This window comes from Typopeltis vanoorti, chromosome 25, assembly GCF_054136105.1.
Source record: "Typopeltis vanoorti isolate ZY-2024b chromosome 25, IOZ_Tvanoo_1.0, whole genome shotgun sequence".
In the NCBI taxonomy this organism is placed as follows: Eukaryota; Metazoa; Arthropoda; class Arachnida; order Uropygi; family Thelyphonidae; genus Typopeltis; species Typopeltis vanoorti.
In genome coordinates this window covers 1,095,321-1,120,226 of record NC_143573.1, presented here as the reverse complement: position 1 = coordinate 1,120,226, position 24,906 = coordinate 1,095,321, and the positions used below count along the sequence as shown (strand labels likewise).

At 36.0% G+C, this 24,906-nt stretch overlaps 1 protein-coding gene across 4 annotated transcripts in view; it reads left to right on the top strand.

Moving 5' to 3' along the window:
- LOC150092475 (membralin-like) overlaps positions 1-24,906 on the top strand; it is a 452,321-nt gene that overhangs the window by 81,210 nt on the left and 346,205 nt on the right. For all 4 annotated transcript variants that reach the window (XM_090414438.1, XM_090414435.1, XM_090414436.1 and 1 more), the window contains exon 5: positions 19,996-20,106. In XM_090414438.1, the coding sequence (XP_090270564.1) occupies positions 19,996-20,106 (111 nt within the window). The remainder of the gene's footprint in view (positions 1-19,995; positions 20,107-24,906) is intronic.

The following is a 24,906-nucleotide window of genomic DNA, read 5'->3' as shown; positions in this document are numbered from 1 at the left end:
AATTCACATGGAGATAAGAGACGAGAAATAAGAAAAGTCTCATTTAATTAAGTTAAGGGGATAATAAATCCCTCATTATTTTAAAGCCAGATACGAAACTCGGAGATCAAAATCTAAGAGTTTCATGCCGAAGAACTTTTGGCGAGTCCAAGCTTAAGTCAACACCTGGTAGTACAACACCAGGGCAACTCGTACCACCAGGTGTTGACTTACGCTTGGACTCGCCAAAAGTTCTTCGGCATGAAACTCTTAGATTTTGATCGGTGAGTTTCATATCCGGCTTTAAAATAATGAGGGATTTATTATCCCCTTAACTTAATTTACGGCGCCGAAAAAAAAATAGCTCCTGGCTCTTTATCGTAGTAATAATATATGGGTACACCTTTCTGGTAATTCTTATAGTAAAGGTATGTAAGTTTGGTTCACTTAAACCTTGGTAATATCCAGTCTACTACTTACTGATGAGACCTCAATAAGGGTCGAAACTGGTCTGGATAGTGACCTCTCCTTATAATGTAAAAAAGTAATACATCTCCTAGGAGCTGCGTTTTATACGATGAGAAAATATTAAGGATAGTGATGGAGCTTGATCCACCTTTGCTACGAGTTGTACTGGTGTTGTACTACCAGGTGTTGACTTACGCTTGGACTCACAGAAAGTCCTTCGGCATGAAACTTTAGATTTCGATCTCCGAGTTTCGTATCTGGCTTTAAAATAATGAGGGATTTATTATCCCGTTAACTAAATTTACACTGCTGGAAAAAAATAGCCTCTTGGCTCTTTATCGTAAGAAAAGTCTCATTGACTGTTATTGTCGAAGGTGATGTTTTCTCTCTGGTGCAGGACACTAGAGTGTACAGAGGATTTGAAATTGGAAGTGATCACCATTTAGTCTTGAGCAGGATAAAATTGAATTTAATATGAAAAAAAAGAACATGTTAGAAAGTGAATAAAAGTTGAGCATCTCAAAGATGTGAACTGTAGACTAAAATACATAAACATTATTGAAGAAAAAAATCACAGAGTTTGAGAACAGAAACTAAACTTTGGAGATTCAGTGGCAAGCCCTGAAGAAAACATTGATTCAGCCAGAGAGGCATTTGGTGAGGTTGTCTGCAAAGATAGAAAAATCAGAACTCTATGGTGGACATAGGAAGTTAAAGAGGTAGTGAAGGAAAAGAAGAAAGCATATCAAAAGTTCCTGGTAAATGAGTCAGATTTTGCTCTTAGAGAATACAGAGACAAATTAAGAAAACTAAACACTGTATAAAACTAGATAAAAAAAAAGTCATGGGAAGACTTTGGTAGTAAAATAGAAAATAAATATCAAGAAGGTGGTAATATATTCTGGAGGTTGTTGAAGAAGCTCAGAAATGGAGGAAAGAGTGCTGTAAAAGGAATTAGAGATGATAAAGGTGACATGAAAACTGGAGAAAAAGATATCCTTAAAGTATGGTGTAATTACTTTGAAAAATTGCTAAATGAAACAATCAGTGACAGCACAGTTGTAAAAAAAAATGATCAGGCATGCAATCAGGAATACATATCCATACTTGAAGTAAAAAAAGCCTTAAATGTGGAAAGGCAGCAGGAGTAGATGACATTCGACCTGAAATGCTCAAGTATGTAGGTATAAAAGTCTTACAGTGGTTACACTGCATAGTTCAGAAGGCCTGGACAGAAGGATGAATTCCAGATGATTGGATTAGAGCTCTCTCATAGTACCCATACTTAAAAAGAGAAATCAAACTGACTGTGAATTTACAGAGGTATTTCTCTACTGAGTGTTCCTGGTAAGATATATGCCAGTATACTTGAGAAACATTTGAGAAAGATTGTAGAAGAGAAGCTTGGTGAAGAACAAGCTGGATTCAGCCCCAATAGAGTCTGTCAGAATCAGATTTTCACTTTACGACAAATAGTTGAGAAATTGTGGGAATATAACAGAGATCCGTATTTAAGTTTTGTAGTTCTGGAAAAGGCATACGACAAGGTCCAAGAGAAAATCTATTCAAAATGCTACAGTTATATGATTTCAATGACACATTTTATCAAGCAGTACTAAGTCTTTATTTGAGTTATAAGTTAGCAGTTAGAATTGAAGGAAACACAGGAAGATTGTTTAATGTTAAATCTGGTGTCAAACAAGTATGTACATTTCCCCCTCTATTATTCATTATCTATATGGATCTTATTATGAAAGAAAGTAGTATTAAACCTGATATCAAAATTGGAGATGTTAATCTCAGTTCTTTGCTTTATGCAGATGATGTTATACTTCTAAATAAATCCGCTACAAGTCTGCAAGATTCCCTGGCTAAATTGAAGAACTGTTGTAATAGATATGGTATGAAAGTCAGCAATAACAAGACAAAGACAATGAAAATAGGGAGATGCATTGAAAATATCAACTGCATTGTGAATGGAAAACCTACAGAACAGGTAAAACATTTCAGCTGCTTAGGAATGATTTTTAGTGAAGATGGTAAATTAAATATGGAAATAGACAACAGAATCAACAAAGCTTATGCTAGGAAGTCAACTGAATGAAGTTATATTGAATAAGAGAGAAATTAGTTAAAACACTAAATTAGATATATACAAGACAGTGTTCAAGCCATTTTTAACTTACTGATTTGAGGGCTGGGTTAGGAATAAAACACTTGACCAAAGACTAGAGACCACAGATATGAGCATCCTGAGAAATATTATGGGCATGAACAGATCACATCAATGGCAATATCATATTAAAAATGAGGATATGAGGAAAGAATTTGACATTGTTAGCATCCAGGAATGTGTTAGTAGAGCTAATCTCAGGTTGTATGGTCACTTAAACAGAATGGGAGAGGAAAGATTAGCAAAACAAGTGTTCTCTGTCAGGTTGGCAGGAAAACGACCCAGAGGAAGACCAAGATATAGGTGGATTGATACAGTAAAAAGTGCCTTAGAAGACAGAAATATAAAATCTGATAATGTTGTAGTCTTGACAGGTAACAGATTGATTTGGAGGAAAATTGTAGATAGGAAGTTAGTAATAATGTAAATTTTTCATGTAGTACTGTCATATCCTTTACATCCCTTGAGGGTACATATCAGGAATTTGATGATGAACTAGTGGTATTTTCCTTTTCCATTGTAAATTGGATTCTTGGACATAGACTATTTGAGATGACTGAGTAAGGAGTCTAAAATGAGTTTGCCATGATGGCAAATAGAGAACACATCATCTGCATATCTTAGCCAGATAGAAGGTTTGAGAGGGGCTGAGTATGACTCATTTTTCCATATTTTCCATGTAAAATTGGCAAGATGGGTGTGAGAGGGGATGGGGAATCCATAGTGGTTTCTTCTATCTGTTTGTAAATTTTGTTCTTCCAAAAAAAATAACCAGAATTGATGGCAAAAGAAAAGAGATCTAAGATATCAGAAGGAAAAATGTTTTTTAAGAGTGTTAAGGTGTTATTTAAGGGAATATTGGTAAACAGAAATATGCTAACCACTCGGCCAGCTAGCCTGGCTGGCCGAGTGGTTAGCATATTTCACATAATTTACTTCAGTTATATTTGTAGACTGGTCCCTCCACTTTTTGTCCCCCCTTTTTTTTTATCTTACTCTCTCCCCTCAGTGCTATTTGAGTATTCTGGGACTAGGGGTATATCTTTACTGTCTTACTGAACTTTCTTCTTCTTCACTGCAGTGGGAGTCTGGCTTTTCTTCTAGTTATTTGCCTTACCTAAGTAGGCAAATGTAGCAGAGGAATTGCAGGTCGGCTACATTAAATTCAGCTACCTCACACCCATATGGATTGTATTGCTAAAAGAAGTGTTGATAATGCTACTGCATGTAGGAAAGGCTGATGTGCCAAATCTTTTGGCACAGAGATATAGTGAGAAATTGGTTATGTGGTCAGCAAAATCCATCCACTACATACTTATTGTAAACATTTGGACATTATACAAACCTGGAAAGATACATTTGATGGAGAAAGAACTGAAGTGATTTAAATAAGAGTGTCATGAGTCTTTCAGAAACACACAGGACTGGACAAGGCCTTATAAATTTAAAATGTTCAGTGTTATATTACCCAGGCTGGATTGATTTGGCACTCAGAAAGGAGTAGCTGTCATAGTCCATAGATTACTTTCCCACAGTGTTGCAGAAGTTAAACCCATCTCATCCAGAATCATAGCCATTAGACTAAAAGCAAAAGAATGAAAAACTTTTATTCAAATAATGCAAACATGTGTGCCTAATTCTTTACCTCTAGAATCATATTAATTTCTATCAACAGCTACAAGAGGAAATCGGCAGAACATACAAAAAAGATCTACTAATAATTATGATTATGGGTGATTTTAAGGCATTAAAATCACCCATAATCATATGGGTGATTTGAACAACATGCATGATGTAATGGGTAAATTTGGAATAGACACAAGAAATGAGAGAGAAGAGAGTATCTGCTTGATTTCTGTAGAGAAAATAATCTGATAGCTGCAAATACCATGTTTTACCATAGATTTGCTCACAAATACACCTGGAATTCACTAGGCTCAAATACTAAGAACTGTATAGATTACTTCCTAATTCTCTAATCTGTAAAATCCTTTGTTTTGAATGTCAAAACTTTCATAGTGTTGAACTGGATATAGATCATAAACTTTTATTTCCCAAGATCTGATTAAAATTTCACCAAAAAAAAAAAAAAAAGTAAAGCACTTCAAATCTGGAAAAATTCCACTTGGATACTGTTAAAACAGCATATCAAAATGAGATCAGTCGATGTATAAAGGAAGGACAAAACAAAAGTTCATGTTGAAAATGAATGGAACTTACTGAAAAATAATATAACCAGCTTAGCTGACAGATTTTTAAAAAAAATAATAAAATCAAATAATCACTGCATAACACCCAAGATAATGAGATTATGGGAGCCGAAAAGACAGGCTAAAGGACATCTGAATAAACCAAAACAGAATATATTACAGAGGCCTACAAAACCAGCTAGACAGGATGTGGTGAAATGCAGAAATAGGTTGGCACAGAAGCCTATTTACGTTGCAATTCCAAATTCTTCTAGTCTACAGTTTAAAGAGATTACCGAAGACTACATTCCTTCATCTTTCGCCATGAAAGATTCTCAAGATAAGGTAACTGGAAATATTAGCGAAATGGAACACATCTAGTACAATTACTTCTCTGATATCTTTAAAGATAAAAGCTTTCACCCACGTATACTGTCAAATGAAATATCCACTGAGATCTATAACAATGGTGAACTTTATTCTGATTAAACAACTAACCAAACTTTTCAGTAATATTCTTTTCACTGGGACACTATCCCAAATGATTAGAAAATAGGCCAAAACTTGCCTATACATTAAAAAAAGTGACGTTCAAAAATGTAACAATTATAGACCAATTACTTTTCTTTGCCACTCTTACAAATCTTTGTAAAAATAATACAGAATCATCTAAATAACATTTAAAAACAGCTAATAGAAGATGAACAAGCTGGATTTAGAGAAAACAGGTCAACAATTGATCATATCTTTAGTGTGGCTGAAATCAAATGTAACAAGGAGGGAGACCTTTATTGCTGTTTTGTGGATTTTAAATAAGCATTTGATTCTATCGATAGAGAAAAACTTATTCAGATATTAACAAAGAAAAACATAGACTTTGAAAGGATTTGTTTCAAACTACTATTAGAATAAAAGTGCAGTAGTTCGATATAAAAATATCACAACAAAAAACAAATCAAATGAGTTATGCAAGGATGCCCATTCTCTCCATGCCTTTTTAACATTTTCATCCAAGAAAACTTATTAAAGAAGCATTGTCCTCGACAATGCTTCTTTAATAAGAAGTAAAATAAACTCAAGATGCCAAGAAACTATATTCTTGGTTAAATCCTATATCCAAGTGTAAGCAAACAAAGTTTGCACTTGAAGTATCTTCATGAGTAGGCTACTTGCATATAGAGGCTAATGACCTCACATCAGTTGCTTTAGTATCCCATAATGCAAAGCACGCATTCTTTTGGGTATGTGTAATGCTATGCCTTATGGGAAGGGCCTCTACCTAGATCAGTTTTGACCTTTATTGAGGTCTCATTAGTGGGAGCGAGACCCAGAAAGGAGATCTGCATTATGGGATACTAAGGCAATTTATGTGACGTCATTAGCCTTTATATATAAGTGGTCCAGTTGTGAAGATACAAACTTCAAGCACAAACTATGTTTGCTTATAGTTGTATTAAGGATTAAACCAAGAATATAATATGATATACACAGTTCATGTAGTAATTATTAACAGATAACAAATCAAATCCCCAATACGAGCTTGCACTTCCAATTACAAGAAACCTGCAAAAATTATAATATGATAATAAATTCAAGTAAAACAAAGATAATAAAAATCGGAAGACATCCAATGATATACAGATAACGCTTATCAGGAAATCATAGAACAAGTTAATAGTTTTAAATACATCATCAAATTCCTGCCATGTACCCTCAAGGGGTGTACATGGCAGGTAAATTAACGTAATAAAATTGAGAAAAACAACAAAAAAATATTCATACAACTGTAATAAAATTATATGAAAGTATAATACTACAAACAGCTCTCTATTGGACAGAAACTTGGATCTTAGGGGAAAAAAAAAGAAGCAGAGAGGAAACTGTTGGCTTTTGAAAATGAAATGCTTCAGGAAAATAAACAGAATTCATTACAGAACATGAAACTAATGCACAAGCTTCAAGATTTGAATATTCCTAACTCAACAATTCCTATTCAATTAGGAATATTCAAATTCAGAATTTGAATATTCCTAATTCAACATCCTTAAAAAGCATCAACTCCATTAGTTTGGTCACATTGTGTGAATGGAACTGGATAGACTTCCTTACCTGGTATTTGAAGGCACTATGGAGCATACAAGACTCAGGGGAAGACCGAGATTAACTTAAAGCCCTTCGAACTGCATTAGACTTTCAAAGCTATTGGCATGTGATAGGGCTTGCTTTGGACAGAGAATTGGAGAAGGCGTTTATCTATGATGGACTCAGCCCATCTTGAGGATGGATGAGAAGAATTTTATATTTGACCTGTTGGCTTCTATCTCACATCAGATAGCATTGAATGAACTGCCCTCTGCATCCCTGTTCTGTAATGGCATACTCTTCTGCAATTCAATTCTGGTTTCAATTGTTCTGCTATCATTAGCAAAACTCATCTCCTCACCCCCTCATTCTGTTCCTTCTGTCCTCTCTGAAGATACTATATCTTTTGCATTCTGTTCCTATGACTATATCACCCCTTGCTCAACAAAATCTCACTAATGCATATAACTTTTGCCCAATCTCCAAAACCCCTTACCTTATTTCAATTACTTCTGTCATTATTATTTATAACCGTAATACTCTTCATCCCCAAATCTTCCTTGCACCTTGTGTTGCTTAGCCCACTGAAGTTAGAAATCCGTGGCGCTACATTCAACATCATGCGATCACTATTCCACTTACTAATCTCTAGGTTGCCTGGATCCACACTCACCAGTATTCTCCCTAAACATTCTAAATTCCCTTACTTTTCATGTCTGAACTCTCACTGAACAATACTTTCTGCATGACATACTTAAATCACTCTTACTGTTTGTCATACTTCTGACAAACTCACTCACTTGTTTTGCTCTACTTCTATAAATCTCTTATTTTAAGAAGTGCATACATTTCTCACATGCTGCAGCAAACAAAATCACGTATGTTGAAATTGCCCATCTTGACACCAAATCCATTCATATGCAAGCCATCCACTTTATATAAATGCTTCCTTCCATCAAACTCACTCCACACATCCACAAACTCCACACCATTCCTCTTGCACACTGACTCATTTGTAATCATAGCTGTCTGTTTCAGCTTTGCTTCTATCATACAGTTGCAACAGACTCACAACTTTTACCTTCTCACTCTTCTTTTTTGCATGTCCTAACAACTTTCATATCTTGAATACCACACACTTATCACCTTCTAAATCATTTGTACCAGCCAAAATAAGCATCTCTTTTACCTTCACTTTCTGCATCTTTACAGCATCACTAACATCCTTTAATCTTGCCACAAGGGAAACATGACTTTTTCAGACTCTCCTCAGCACTCCTCTTATCAATGAATGGCCATACGAAATTTAATTCTTATTCTCATGCTTTCACTTTTCATACTGTACTTTCTTATCCTGTGCATTTCCACCTCATTTTCCTTCTGTGTCATATTATCCAATACTCAATCTCACTCTTTGTTCTGTGGAAACTATGTAAGTGCGCTATATGCACTCATACTGCATGACATACTTAAATCACTCTTACTGTTTGTCATACTTATGACAAACCCACTCACTAGTTTTGCTCTCCTATAAATCTCTTATTTTAAGAAGTGCATACATTTCTCACATGCTGCAGCAAACAAAATTACGTATGTTGAAATTGCCCATCATTTTTTTATGCATCAATGCTATGATGTATAATATATTAAACAATAAAACACAAATAAAAGTTTTAAAAATGGCACAGTTAAGCACACAATCCTTACAATTAAACACTCATAAATATAGTAATGCATAACAAATGAGTCAGTTATGATTAAATACTTTATATAATTCAAAAATTATATGAGGCATGCATTTTACTTTAAATGTTTAAATGCAAAGTGTAAAATAAAATTATATTAGCTGTCAAATCACAATTCATTTCCATTGCATTCACAGTAAGTTTCTTTACTTGATGTCATGCCACCACCACTTTGCTTTTTTCTCTCTCTCGCTCTTATATTTGATCCACACATGAAAGGCCACAAGACCTATAGCCCATTGGTGCCTTGTGTGGACAAGAGCTTATTAGAAGCTTGATGTTGCCAAAACCATATTTGGATTCCAGAGTAAAGTTCTTGTTTACTTTTTTCTCTATTTCTTCTGGTATGTAGCATCAGTGGTATTTTCAGAATTATATGAGACATCATGAAGAAATCTTTCTTTCTTTTTGACATGTACATTTTTAAAACAGTTACTCTTCATATTGGTTGCTAGCTGATCTGGACTGAACCTAATAGCACTGTAGTAGGCTGCCACTATTCTGGAGGGAGTCTGAGTATATGGGGGAAGAGCACTACTGAGATCACAATTTTCAGAGGAGTTAGGTGAAATTCTCCATGCTTGTGTGTATGCTTAATAAGGAATCCGTTGCTGTATATTTTATGTCCCTTCTGGCTTCAACTGAATACAACAACAAAAAAAAGAAGCATTATTATTATTATTACATGACACCTCCAAGTATATTACATGAAGGTTATGTAGGTTCACAATAGAGAACCTATTGAACAAATAAAATATTTCAGCTATTTAGGCAAAGTTTTTAGTGAAGATGGCAAATTAAATCTCTGATATCTGTGGTAGTCTTTGATCAAGTGTTTTATTTTTAACCCAGCTTTTGTATCCATTAGGTAAAATTGGCTTCAATACTGTTTTGTACACATCTATTTTGGTATTTTGACTAACAGCTTTGCTAGCTCTGTTTCACATTTAGTTTGCCATCTTCACTAAAAATTGTGCCTAAATGTCTGAATTGTTTTACTTGTTCTGCAGGTTCTCTACTCAGAATGCAGTTGATATTTTCATAGTGCCTGCCTATTTTCATAGTCTTTGTCTTTTTATTGCTAATTTTCATACTGGGTTTATTATAACTATTATTCAGTTTAGTTAGAGAATAATGCAGATCTCTATTTGGAGTACATTCTGCAGACCTCTATTTAGGAGTACAATCTCATCTGCATAAAGCACAGAGCTGAGTTAAATATCTCTAATTTTGATAACAGGCCCACCACCTCTTTTTTTTTCTTCATAATGTGATCAGTAGAGATGATGAATAATGGTGGAGATAGCATTTACCTTTATCAAATCATGTTTCTGCACCTCCTTCAGTTCTGACTGCTGACTTACAACTCAGATATAGACTATACTGTATATTGCTTTATGTTATGTCCCATATAACTGTAGCATTTTGAACAGCTCTTCCCTTGGACAGATCCTTGTTCTATTCCTATGATTTCTCAGCTATTTGATTTAAATGAAAATCTGATCTTGATAACCTCTATTTGAACTGAACTAACATGTTCATCTCCAAGCTTCTCTTCCACAGTTTTTCTTAATCTTTTTCTCAAGTATATACTTTCATAATTCTTACCAGGAATACTCAATAGGCAAACAAATTCACTTGTCATTTTTACATTCAGTTTTATTTCTCTTTTTATGGATGGTTACTACGAGAAGGCTACTCCAATCATCTGGAATTCAACCCTCTAACCAGACCTCCTGGATTATGCAGTGTGGCCACTGTAAAATGCATTTCTGGGTGAGTATCATTTGCTCCAGCTGACTTTCCACATTTCAGGTTTTTGAGATCATTTTCTACTTCAAGTACTGATATGTATACTCCTGAATGCATTCTTCTTGAATGTTTTCTGCAACTGTGCTGTCACTTGTTTCATTTAGCAGTCTTTGAAAGACTGCTAAATGAAACATGCAGTGGCAATTTAACTTCCTCAGTACATACATCATGGCGCTCTGATTTTTCTATCCTTGCAGACAACCTCACCACATTCCTCTCTGGCTGAATCAGTCAATGATTTCTTTGGAGTTTGCCACTGTTCTTGTTTTCAAACTGTCACTTTTCATGAATAATGTTTGTGTATTGTAATCTACAATTCATCTCTGAAAGCTGCTCAACTTTGATTTGTTTTAAAACTTGCTTGCACATTTTTTTCAACATGATATTCAATATATCCTGCTCAAAACAAAATGGTGGTCACTTCCAATTTCAATCCTCTGTATACTCTTGTGTCCAGCATGAGAATATTACTATCAATAATCACATAGTGAGCCTCTTCTCATTTCTTGAACAGAGGAAAATTGTTGATAGGAGATTAATGATAATGTAAACTTAATCATGTAGTGCTGTCATTGTAACCTGAACACCCCTTGAGGGTACATATCAGAAAATTGATGATGATCATCTTCTCTCCATGTGAATTTTTGCACATTTTTATGTTTGAGAATGGTGTTAGTAGTAACTAGTCCATATTCTGAACATAAATCCAACAGCGACTTACCGTTATTATTAATTTTGCTCTTTTCTCCAAATTTTCCCAATTTTCTACTGTGCTCTGTAGTTTTCCAACAAGGACCAACTTTTCTTTTTTTCTTTGTGTGAACTGCCTTGTTTAATGCTCTGAAAAATTCTTCTACTATTTTCTTAGTAGAACTTTTTTGTGGAAGAAATAAATCTCATTGTCCATTTCCCCATTTTGATATTTGTTCACAATATGTAAGGACAGTTTCAAAAAAGCTTTTCAACAATAAAAGAATAATAAAAAATGTCGAAGTCATTGGAAAAACCTACTGCAACATTCATCCAGACTACTGTTCAATAAGAGCCACCTTCAAAATACATAGAAAAAATGAAGAACACATATGAGCATAGTCCAACCATAAAAAACGTTCAAAACAGATAAACCCAGAAGAATTTAGAAAAAATGTGGAAGAAACCGACTGGAAATTAAAAAATGACATTGACGAAGATTTAACAAACTTTAATAATCAATTAACGAACTGCAAAGAAAGAACCTTCTATGAACTTCCTCCCGAAGAAAAGAAGAATACTGAAAAAGACAGGAAAAGATCATTAGAATATAAAATTGTCTGTAAACAACTGAGGCAGAATATCAAAGACGACTATAACACATATAGAACGACAAAATTGGCAGAAGCAGCTGGGTTCTGCAGTAGCCTAAAAAAAAAGTAGAAAAAGAAGTAAATCTAAAGCAACCACTACTGTCAGCCTTCATAGACAATCGAGGAAACACACAGAGATGAAATGGAAAAAATAGTAAAATCGTTTTATGAGAACCTTTTACTCATCTAAACAAATAATCACAGCTCTAGTACCAGATGAAAATTTGGAAATACCATCTGTCCTACCTGAAGAAGTAAAAATGGCTATCCACCGTATGAAAAATGCCTGATCATCAGGAATTGACGGTATAAAATCTGATGAATTAAAAATGGGTGGACAAGTACGCTTTAAAGCTCTAGCAGAAAGATTTACCCAATATATACAATTAAGGAAAGTACCTACTGAATGGAAAACATCAAAGACCATAATTCTGCATAAAAAAGATAATAAAGAAGACATCAGTAACTACAGACCCATCTGTCTGTTAGCACACACATAAAATATTCGCCAGAGTCATCCTAAACAGAATACAAACCTCTATCAATGAAAATAGCTGCAAAGAACAGGCCGGTTTCAAAAAAGGCTTTTCGACAATAGATCACATTCAAGCTATTACTCAGCTAACAGAAAGATGCAGAGAATACCAGATTCCACTTTGTCTTCTTTTTATAGATTTTAAAAAGGCATTTGACACTGTTGAACAGAATGCAGTATTCCAAACTTTAATAGAACAAGGTGTAGAAAAAGCATGCATCCAACTCATAAAAGATATCTACAAAGAAGGCACAACAAATATCACCATTTTCAATCACTCGATTAAAATTAACTTAAGTGGAGGAGTACGTCAGGGCGATGTCTTATCACCTAATCTCTTCACATCTACTCTGGACAGCATCATTCGAAAAACTGACATGAAAGGCAGAATAAACATTCATGGTGAAATGTTAAATATCCTATTATTCGTCGATGATGTGGTATTAATATCTCACTCACCCAAACTCTTAGAATCAATGCTGAATAACATAAGTCAAAACTGCCAAAAAAATTGGATTGGAAATACATCCGGACAGAACAAGATGGATGAAAATCAAATACTGTGAAGATTATACAATAACTCTAGAATCCCACACCATTGAAAAAGTTGAAGATTACATCTACCTCAGCCAGTCCATAAAAATGAATAATGACATATCAAATGAAATAGCAAGGAGAAAAAGAGCTGCTTGGATAGCCTTCAACAGAATTAAATCAACAATTACCAACCAAAACATATATATAGCAATAAGAGCCCATCTTTTCAATAAGTTTTAAAAGAGGTATACCGTGAGTAGACATATCGATACAAAATTAATAACGGAAAAAACTCGCATACAAAGATTATTTAATAGTATAATTTTTGCCTGTGTGTCACAGGCATCTTCAGTACATTAAGCTCAAATTAAACAATAACTGACAATTCCAAAAAGTGCTACCTAAGTAGCTGGTGTAAGATAACTAAAAAGGTCAATTACTTTCCTAAAAAAAAAAATAAAATAAATAAATAAATAAATAAAAAAATCAATACAATAAAAAGTTAGGAAAGATTATCTGATTTGTAAAGTACTATCTCCCATAAAGGGGATAGACGTAAGCCGTCGGATCTGTTTAAGTTAGGAGGAATGAAGGAGAGTTTCACATGTTTCTTTATAAAGGCGTTCCATGAGAAACTGACTTTTGTGAAGAACTCTTGTCTTTCTCCAATGAACTCTGTGTCTAGTGAAGATGGCATGTTCTGCAAGTCCAGACTTTTCAGGTTTAAAGTATTCAATATAAGATTGGTGTTCTTCTAGCCGAATAGAGGCAGATCTTCCCATTTGTCCGAAATAAGATAATCCACAAGAGCACGGAATCTGGTAGACACTTGGATGGTTAAGATGTGGAAGCTTGTCCTTAGGAGAAGTGAGAAAGGTGGAGATTTTTCTAAATGGTTGAAAGGCAACAAAAATATTCAGTGGTTTTAAAACTTTTGCTATATGTTCACTGATGCCTTGTACATAAGGGATAGTAATGCGCGTTATTTCTTCTGTGTTTGAAGAGGAAGACATATTAAAACTACTCAAAGTTCTTTTAATGAAGCAATTCTTATAACCATTAGATAGAAAGGAAGAAGTTATATATTGTAGTTCTTTCTGTAAAAGATCGTCTGAAGAACAAAAGGAGTGGGCCCGATGAACCAGTGTTTTAATAGTTCCTGCCTTTTGACTGGGATGGCGATGAGATTTCGCATGGATATAATGGCCTGTATGAGTCTTCTTTCTATAAACTGAGAAATGTAGGTTACCATCTGGTTGGCGAAGAATTAGAAGATCTAAAAAGGCTAACTGCTTATTTGATTCTACTTCTAGGGTAAACTTGATCCTAGGATGAAATGCGTTTAACTTAGTGAGAAATTGTTGAAGTTCATCCGGAGAGCCATTCCATATAGCAAAAATGTCATCGACATATCTGAACCAATGAGTAGGTCTGGGAGAAATGTTGTCAAAGCTACGTTGTTCAAAATGTTCCATAAAGAAATTGGAGATAACAGGAGAAAGAGGATTACCCATTGCTGTTCCTTCAATTTTTTGATACAACTTATTTTTAAAGGAAAAATAACCAGAATTTATTACTAAATCAAATACGTTTACAATGTCTGAAGGAAATTCCTGTTGTAGTAATTCAATACTTTCCGAAAGAGGCACATTTGTAAATAAAGAAACAACATCTAAACTGATCATGATATCAGAAATGTCCAAATGAAGATCTGAAATTTTATTTTTGAAATCCAAAGTATTTTTTATATAAGTATCAGTTCTTCTAGTTGAAGAGGAAAGTAAATTTGATAAAAATTTTGAGATTTTGTAAGTGGGGCAACCTATACAATTTGTTTAGAAATATCTCCACCTTTCTCACTTCTCCTAAGGACAAACTTCCACATCTTAATCATCCAGGTGTCTACCAGATTCCGTGCTCTTGTGGATTATCTTATTTCGGACAAACGGGAAGATCTGCCTCTATTCGGCTAGAAGAACACCAATCTTATATTGAATACTTTAAACCTGAAAAGTCTGGACTTGCAGAACATGCCATCTTCACTAGACACAGAGTTCATTGGAGAAAGACAAGAGTTCTTCACAAAAGTCAGTTTCTCATGGAACGCCTTTATAAAGAAACATGTGAAACTCTACTTCATTCTCCTAACTTAAACAGATCCGACGGCTTACGTTTATCCCCTTTATGGGAGATAGTACTTTACAAATCAGATAATCTTTCCTAACTTTTTATTGTATTGATTTTTTTATTTTATTTATTTTTATTTTTTATTTTTAGGAAAGTTATTGACCTTTTTAGTTATCTTACACCAGCTACTTAGGTGGCGCTTTTTGGAATTGTCAGTTATTGTTTAATTTGAGCTTAATGTACTGAAGATGCCTGTGACACACAGGTGAAAATTATACTATTAAATAATCTTTGTACGTGAGTTTTTTCCGTTATTAATTTTGTATCATCTTTTCAATAGTCACATCTTACCAGCATTTACTTATGGCAGTGAAACATGGAACACAATTTTAAAAAGAAGAACATAGCTTAATAACAACTCAACATGCAATAGAAAGAAGAATGTGCAATGTAAATAAAATAGACCATGTAAGACGCACAGAAATCATGAAGAAGTCTGGACTCAAAGATGTAATAAAAGCAATGTACAACAGCAAAAGAAGATGGGCAGGACATCTCGCCAGAATGAGAGAAAACAGATGGACAGTCATATTAACAAACTGGTATTCAAGAGATACCAAAAGGAAACCTGGAAGACCAGCCTTAAGGTGGGAAGACCCAATGATTGAGAAAGTCGGAAGAAAATTGAGAAGAAAGGCCCAAGACAGGAATAGCTGGACTCTTTACGACCTGTAGTCATGGAGAAATCCTGACTGAAATCATAGGTCTATCAAGGTAATGTAAGGACAGTATATAAGAAAGTTTAAAAGTTCAGCTTTTAGAGATATACTTTTCACTCAACTATACAAATATTGTTCAAGAAAAAGGAAGTTCAAAAACAAGAACCAAATCTTGAGTATTAGTAGCAAACTCTGAAGAATCTTAAGCGTTTGACACTTCACCACCTACCTCCCTATCTGATTGATTTAGCTAGAGAGTTATCTGGTGAAGTTGTCTGCAGTAATAGAAAATAAGAACTCCATAGTGAATTCAAGAAGTTAAGGAAGCATTCCTGGAAAAGCAGAATGCTTATCAAACCTTCCTAAGTGAGTTGGCTGTTTCTCTTAGAAAATACAGAGAGAAAAATCTAAGAGAGCTAAGCTGTGTTTAAAAGCAGCTAAACAAAATTCATTGGAATACTTTGGTTAGAGTATAAAAGAGAAATATCTTGAAGGTGGCAAAATGTTCTTCAGGCTATTGAAAAAGCTTAGAAATGGATGAAAGAGTACATTATCAGGAATCAGAGATGATAAAGGTGACATGAAAACTGAAACTAAAGCTATTCTGGTGATATTTGGAGTAATTACTTTGAAAGCTGTTAAATGAAATGAGTAGTGATAAGAACAGTGATAAGAAATATTCAGGAGGAATGCAGTTGGTACAATATCAATAGTTATTATTATTATTATTGTACAGGTATATCCATATAGTCAAAAGACTCAATGTGGAAGATCCATTTATTGACACAATACCCATCATACTTCTTAATCTCATTCACTGATGATAACTCACAACCACCCCAGGCAGCCCATTCCACCTATTCACAGTCCTCCAACACAATTCTTACACAACTTTCACTGGTGACCCCTTGTTCTCTCCCTTCTTGCCATGTACTGAAAAAAGCCTTCAGTGTCAATCCTATAAAACCCCTTTAATAACTTAAATGCTTCTGTCATATCTCTTTTTTGCCTGTTAGCTAATTTTTGAAGCCTACAGACTGTCAATCTGTTCTCATAAGGTGCATCCACAGACCTCCCACAATCTTTGTCACTCGCTTCTGGATCCTCTCCACAACTTCATCACCATGGAATCCAGGAGTCCAGCTCTGTGCACAGTAGTCCAGATGTAGCCTCATAGGGGAACAATAATCTCTCTATCTCTGCTTGTTAGTGTTTTCTTCAACAACATGTAATCTGATATGCTGTTTTGGTTACTTTTGCAATATGCTCTCTAAACTTCAACTCCCTGTCCACAAACACACCCAAAGTACCTCCTCATCACTTTCCTGCAGTTCACTTCCATCAATATAGTACACATCTTGTGATCTCTTCTCAAAGTCCATCACCTTAGCCACATTAAACTGGCATCCATTTACTTTTGCCCATATTGCCAGTCTATTTAAGTCATCCTGCAGATTTATATCATCTTCATTTACTATTGCTCTTCCCAAATCCAGGTTTGCATTATCAGCAAACAACTGAATATTTCCTGTCAAATTTCTTTATCAAATTAAACATTTCAGGACCAAGTACTAAGCTCTGTGGTACATTACTACTCGCCTACCTTCTCCTGGACTCAACATAAACCACTCTTTGATATCTGTCCATTAGCTACTCTAAAATCCAAATCACCAGATTCATATCCATCCCTTTTTGCTCCAATTTATGCGATAGTTCTATGAGGAATCTTGTCAAATGCTTTTGCAAAGTCTAGCAATGCCACCGAGTAGTCATTTCTCTTATCCAACTCCATTGTCACTTGATTATAAAAAAGTAAGCAAATTACTAAGGCAAGACCTACCTTTCACAAATCCATGTTTCCCTTATAGAGTATTATATTCTTATCCACGCAATCCTGAATTCTGTCTTTTACCAATTTCACTAATACCTTAACCACCAGTCTTAAAAAGCTGATTGGTCTATAATTTACTACTTCTGTCTTGCAGTCCCCTTTATACAATGGGAATATTTTGTCTTCTTTCAACATAATTTCCTTGCACATTATCGTAATACATGGGCTGATATGCCAATTTAATCCCATGTGTCCCATAGTTGAGGTCGAAAAAGCTATCAAAAGTCTGAAATGTGAAAAGGCAGCTCTGGGGCAGATGATATTAGAACAAAAATACTCAAATATAGCAGTATAAAAATCTTGTGGCTTCACTGCATAATTCAGAAGGCCTAATGAGAAGGTTGAATTCCTAATGATTGGTGTAGAGCTCTTATAGTTCTCATCTATAGAAAGAGAAATATGAATATGAGAATTGCAATGGAATTTCTCTACTAAGTGTGTCAGGTAAGATTTACACAAGCATAATTGAGAAAGAGCAACTTGGTGAAAAATAAGGTAGGTTCAGGCAAATAGAGGCCATCATGATCAGATTTTCACTTTATCAGAATCATATCAAAGTTAGTTTGATATCTTAGTTATAAAGGCAAGAATGTTGCACTCCTAAACAAATCTAATGCAAATCTGCAGGATTCTTTAACTAAATTGAATAAAAGTTATAACAAATATGGCATGAAAATTGGCAATAAAAAGACTAAAACTATGATGCTAGGCAGAACATGAAAAACTTAAGTTGCTTTCTCAGTGCAGAACTATAGAACTAGTAAAATAAATTATTTCAACTATTTAGGCATAGTTTTTTGTTATAATGAAAAATTAATATTGGAGATAGACAAACTGAATAAGCAGTGCTGAAGATATGTATGTAATAAGAGAGTCAAAATGCTAAATTAGTGTGTGCAATACAATATTCAAATTGAATTTAGCTTTTGGATCTCAGATTTAGGATATAAATACCACATGAAGATTACTGGGCTCAGGTCTGGTTACCTGGGTTTCTTGGGTATGAGGAAGTGGTGGAGAGGATCCAGAGGCAAGCAACCAAGATGGTGAATGGTGTCTGTGGAATGTTCCCTATGAGGATAGGTTGAGGATTTGTGAATTGCAAAAGTTGGTTGATAGGCAAAAAAATGTAGGGGGATTATGATAGAAACATTTAAGTTGAAGGATTTTATAGAATAGTTGCAGGGGAAATGTTTCAGCACTTGGCTAGAGGGATCAGAACAAGTAGTCATCCCTGGAAGTTGAGTAAGAGTGTGGTTAGCAAGGGTGCGAGGACTACATATTTTTCTTGGAGAGTCGTGAATGAATGGAATGGGTTGCCTGTGTCAGTTGTAAGTGCTTTGTCTGTTAATTGTTGTTATTTCAAGGAGAGGTATGATAGATATTGTGTTGATAGTTTGGGTCTTTGGACTCCATGGAGGTGCCTGTGCAATAATAATAATAAAATGGTAAAAGAATAAAGGTCACAATTATGAGAGTTTGAGAAAAATAAAAAGTTTGAACACATGACATCAGAATCGCATTAAAAATGAAGATATTTGGAAAGAACTTGATATTGTTAGCATTCAGGAATGCATGAGTAAAGCTAATCTCATATGGTATGGCAGCGTTTCCCAAACTTCTTATGACGGAACACTTCACAAACCCTGAAATTTTAACAGAACACCCTGGTTAGAGTCGCGCATCATTGGCCTCGTATTCAGTATAAAGCTAAGCACACACACACCATTGCCGAAGCAGGCTGTATCGCATCGCAAAAATGCGATAGCCCACATTACAGGCATGCAGGGCTGCATCGCATCGCATTGACCTTGCTTGTGACCGCACGTTTCCTAAAATAGATACCTCCATACTTCACTCGCACTCGGAGGTGTCGACAACTGCGAGCGACTGAGTTCAAGGCAAGTGTGTGCTAGCCTTAATATCACAATCCACACGCAAAATGAGAAGTGGCTGATTTACAAGCATGTTTTGAACTTGTCGCAGCATTTAAAACCATTCCAAGCTCATATTAATTTTGATAATTTATCACAGAACACTTATTCACTTTCCGCAGAACACATTTTGGTTATAATATTTATAGTGATATAATATTTATATTTATAATATTTAAACACTATAATATTTATAGTGCCAACTATAGAATGTTCGTAAATAACAACAAGTGATATCATCCACGCTCCATGAATGTATTGTACGTGCTCTGTTCTTTGTTTAATATAATTGGAAATGGTTGATTATAGTTTATAACAGTTTTTTACCCTAAAGATGCCAACAGCCTTAGTTGGTGAAACTAGTTGGTATAACTTAGTTTTTTATTATATGCACTTGATCAATATAAATTCAATTGTTTCATATTAAGTTGGTTTAATGTGATGTAACTTTTGTTTTTCAGCATGGCTCCAAGATGAGTATATAGTTGAATATTCATTAGAATATGGGTTTTTAAGGTTGTCACCTGGAGCTAGGCAAAGATTGAATATTTCTGTGAAGATAGTGACTTTAGGTAAGTTTTAATTTAGTTTAATTTATCTGTGTTAGGACATTCATGAGTTCAATGCTTTCAGGATTTCAAAGAAAAAATTTGGACCTTGGGCAATACTTTTAAAAGTATATCAGAAATCAGAAAATGAGTTTTAGAAATATTTGCTGCAGCATTTGTTTAATATGTGCACTAATAATTATTTTAAAATTAGACATAAATGTATATGAGTCCACGCGGTTAGCCTAGTGGCTTTGCGCTTCTCAACCATATGCCTGGGGCTGGAGTGTACTAGGTTCGATTCCTGTCGGTGACGTGAGGAGCTGAAGGATCTTCCTCAGCCATAGCCAAGTTAGCCAGTCTTGGGCGTGGACAACAGGGTTTTTTCCCCAGTTTATTCTGGGGTTTTTCATCCCGCAAAGCAGGCATACTGGCCTTCAGAACTCAACACTACAGGGCATAGGATACACCAGGGCATAAGGCTGACCACCTTATCCTGTAAACGGAGTGAGGTCCGATGACCAATGGACCCTCGACACCGTAAGGTAAAAGAAGGTATAAGGAAGATGATGATGACATAAATGTATGTATTGTATATACACACAAAACAGTTACAATATTATAATTTATGGAATGAACAAATGATAGAGGTTATTTAACAATAATTGGTTTATATGCCCCAGAAGAAGGAAGAGAAAATGATAATGTTGAATTTTATAATCAATTACAAAATATATATAATAAATAAAAATGATTATGAAATATTATCAGGAAACTTAAATGCAAGAATTGGAAACATGAAAATTAATAATAATATCAGAATATATGGAAAACATACTCTAACCTTGTTGAAATAAGTTAGACATGGTTAGATGAGGACGACATCCTAACAGGAATAGAGGTGGAAGGGTATGATGTGTTTTGTGAGGATAGAAGGGGTAAAAAGGGAGGGGGAGTGCTATTGATGATAGAGAAAGAGTTATGTCTATACAAAGTCGAGATGCAGGAGGGAAATAGTGCCAATGGTTTTAGGCAGTATGGTGTTAGATAGAGATGAATGGAATGAAATACTTGGTTGGGTTGGATGTTGTTATAGACCAGGTACTGTGGATGTTAGTGACTGAGGGAAAACTGCCTCAGGCAGTAGATTACAGAGGGCAAACGAGGATTGAGGGTCTTGGATTTGATCATCTCATCAGAGGATGTAATTATAAATGAAGTGTCAAATCATCCACCAATTGATGAGAGTGACCATGAGGTGATTACCTGGGTGGTTGCCAGCAGTGTGAGGACTTCTGTAAGAAAAGGATATATGTGGAACTACAAGGGGGGGGGGGGAGGATTATGAAGAGCCCAGGAGACCACTTGCAGGTGTAGCATGGAATGAAGAGTTAGCTGGAAAAGAGATCAATGCAGCTTGGGGGATTTTCAAAAACTAGTAAATGCAATGTCTAAATGTATTCCAAGAGTGAGAAGTTTAAATAAGGTAGGTGTGAAATGGATGAATAAAGATATTAAGCATGCGATACAGAGAAAAAGCGCATTATGGAGGCAGCATAAGAGAATTGGAAATAACCAGTTCCATGAGGATTACAAAGACCAGGCAAGGCGACTTGGTTGAGGGTAGCTAAAGAGAGGTATGAATAGCAGTTAGCTAATGAAGCCAAAAAGAATCCTAAGCAGTTCTTTCGATATGTAGCCAGCAAAAGAAAGAATGATTATGGAAGGATGATATTGATTGGAGAAAATGGTATTATTATTATTATTATTATTATTTCGGGCGACTCCAGGAGTCCTTAGACTCATCGAGGGAGGCCCTAAACGTCATGTCCACACAACTATGCGATTACATTCTCACAGTATCTATCATACCTTGTCTTGAACTCATTCACCGTCATAGCACCCACAACAGACTTTGGCAGCTTATTCCACTCATTTACCACTCTAAAATTCTTGTGTAGAGGCTTAAGTGCTGTGAGGACATTATGTTGGAGGTTTAATGGATTTTTTACAACACTCAAAAAGAATTAAAATAGAATTTAATACTTCCTATATTTCGTCCTAGTCACTAGGACATCTATGGGGATTACAAAGACAATTAATGTAACATGCACACAAAAACTTACAATACTAAGCCCAACCACGTGGGTGACAATAAAGTCCTATCTAGGTGGAGCGCCCTCTAAGGGCAGTAGTAGGTGGCCTGGAATGTAAGGTGGGACCTCTGGTGATGACTGTTTCCCAAATCTTCGGAAGCTTAATGCAACCGTATTTGTTAAGATTTGGTTGGTTTCTGAGATCTGCTGCTGCTTCTAAGAAAAGTCTCTCTTTCTTGAATTTGCTGTGGTGGAGCATGGTGGTTTTCTTCCATGATACTCTGTGGGTGGTGTCCAAAACATGGTCAGCCAAGCCTGAATGGCCATAGTTGTGTTTCACGATGTACGACTTGTGTTCCTCCAGGCGGATGGATGCTGATCTGCCTGTCTGTCCAAAGTACGCAAGCTTACAGGAACAGGGTACTTTGTAAACTCCAGGCAGAGAGAGAGAGGAGGGAGCTGATCTTTCGTAGAACGGATAAGGGTAGCCAGTTTGCGGTAGGGCTTATATGCTGTGTGTAGGTTATACTTTTTTAGTATCTTGGCTATTTTTTCCGAAATGCCACGGATGTAGGGTATGGTGATGGCATTTTTAAATTCTTGTTGACGAGAGGGACGGGGAATGGGGGAGGAATTGATTATTTTTTTGATGCTGTGTTCGCTGTAGCCATTGGAGAGGAAAGTTCTGTGTATGTGGTTAAGCTCAGTAGTGAGGGCAGTTCCACTGGAACAAAGATTGTGGGCTCTCTTGGTAAGGGTTTTAATGATGCCATATTGTTGTGAGGGGTGGTGGTGGGAGAGTTTGTGAATGTATCTGCCTGTGTGTGTGGGTTTTCTGTATACAGTGAAGGCAAGTGTATCATTAGGCAGGCGCGTGACTAAGGTGTCTAGGAAGGGTAAACAATTGTTCTTTTCCTTTTCCATAGTAAACTGGATTCTTGGATGTAGGCTATTGAGATGACCGAGGAAGGAGTCTAACGTGTCTGGGCCATGAGGCCAAATAGAGAACACATCATCTACATATCTTAGCCAGATAGAAGGTTTGAGTGGGGCTGAGTCTATGGCTCGTTTTTGGAAATCTTCCATATAGAAATTGGCAAGGGGGGTTGAGCCCATGGCGGTTCCCTCTATCTGCTTGTAGATTTTGTTATTTCAAGCGAAATACCCAGAGTTGATGGCGAAGGAAAAGAGATCTAAGATGTCAGAGGGAAAAACGTTTTCTAAGAGAGATAAAGTGTCAGTTAAGGGAATATTGGTAAACAAGGAGGAGATATCAAAGCTTACTAATATGTCTGTATTATTCAAGGTTAAATTTTCTGTGAGGGCTTTAAAGTGGGTCGAGTTTTTTATATAGGAAGCTGAATTTCCGGTGAGGGGGGACAGAGAGTTGGCCAGCTGTTTAGACAGTCTGTAACAAGGTGCATTGGTGGCATCTACTATAGGCCTGAGTGGGGAATTAGGTTTGTGGATTTTTGGTAAACCGTATATTCGGGGGGGGAGCGGAAAGGTTTAAGTTTTTTCGTGACATCGGGGGGCCAGGAGGTTACTTTGTTAAGTAAGATTTTTAATTTCTTAATTTGCGTTTTTGTGGGGTCGTGTTCTAGCAGGATGTAGGTAGCGCGATCGCGGAGGATAATGTTCATTTTACGATTGTATTCGCTGGTATTAAGGACAACTGTGGCATTACCTTTATCCGCTCTGGTGATGACGATACTTTTTTCTTTGCGTAGTTTTTGGAGAGCCATGCGTTGGGAATAAGATAAGTTACTTTTGGGAGGCGAAGAGTGAACGAGTATGTTGGCTACGTCGAGTCTGATGTTGTTGGCTACCTCCGACGGTAAGCGACCGATCCCCCGTTCGACATTAACCATTACATCGAGCACTGGCACTTCTTTCGGGGCGACGGCAGAATTATGGCCGAGGCAAAGGGCGCTGACGGCATCATCGTTGAGCCTTTTGGACGAGAGGTTTATTACTGTCTGGAGCGGTTGAATTTGTGGTTGTGGTTTGTCTTTAACCAGGTTGTTGTATTTCTTGACGTGTTTGTTTTTTATTTTTCAACCGCGACGTCACGAAAAAACTTGAACCTTTCCGCTCCCCCCCCCCGAATATACGGTTTACCAAAAATCCACAAACCTAATTCCCCACTCAGGCCTATAGTAGATGCCACCAATGCACCTTGTTACAGACTGTCTAAACAGCTGGCCAACTCTCTGTCCCCCCTCACCGGAAATTCAGCTTCCTATATAAAAAACTCGACCCACTTTAAAGCCCTCACAGAAAATTTAACCTTGAATAATACAGACATATTAGTAAGCTTTGATATCTCCTCCTTGTTTACCAATATTCCCTTAACTGACACTTTATCTCTCTTAGAAAACGTTTTTCCCTCTGACATCTTAGATCTCTTTTCCTTTGCCATCAACTCTGGGTATTTCGCTTGGAATAACAAAATCTACAAGCAGATAGAGGGAACCGCCATGGGCTCACCCCCCCTTGCCAATTTCTATATGGAAGATTTCGAAAAACGAGCCATAGACTCAGCCCCACTCAAACCTTCTATCTGGCTAAGATATGTAGATGATGTGTTCTCTATTTGGCCTCATGGCCCAGACACGTTAGACTCCTTCCTCGGTCATCTCAATAGCCTACATCCAAGAATCCAGTTTACTATGGAAAAGGAAAAGAACAATTGTTTACCCTTCCTAGACACCTTAGTCACGCGCCT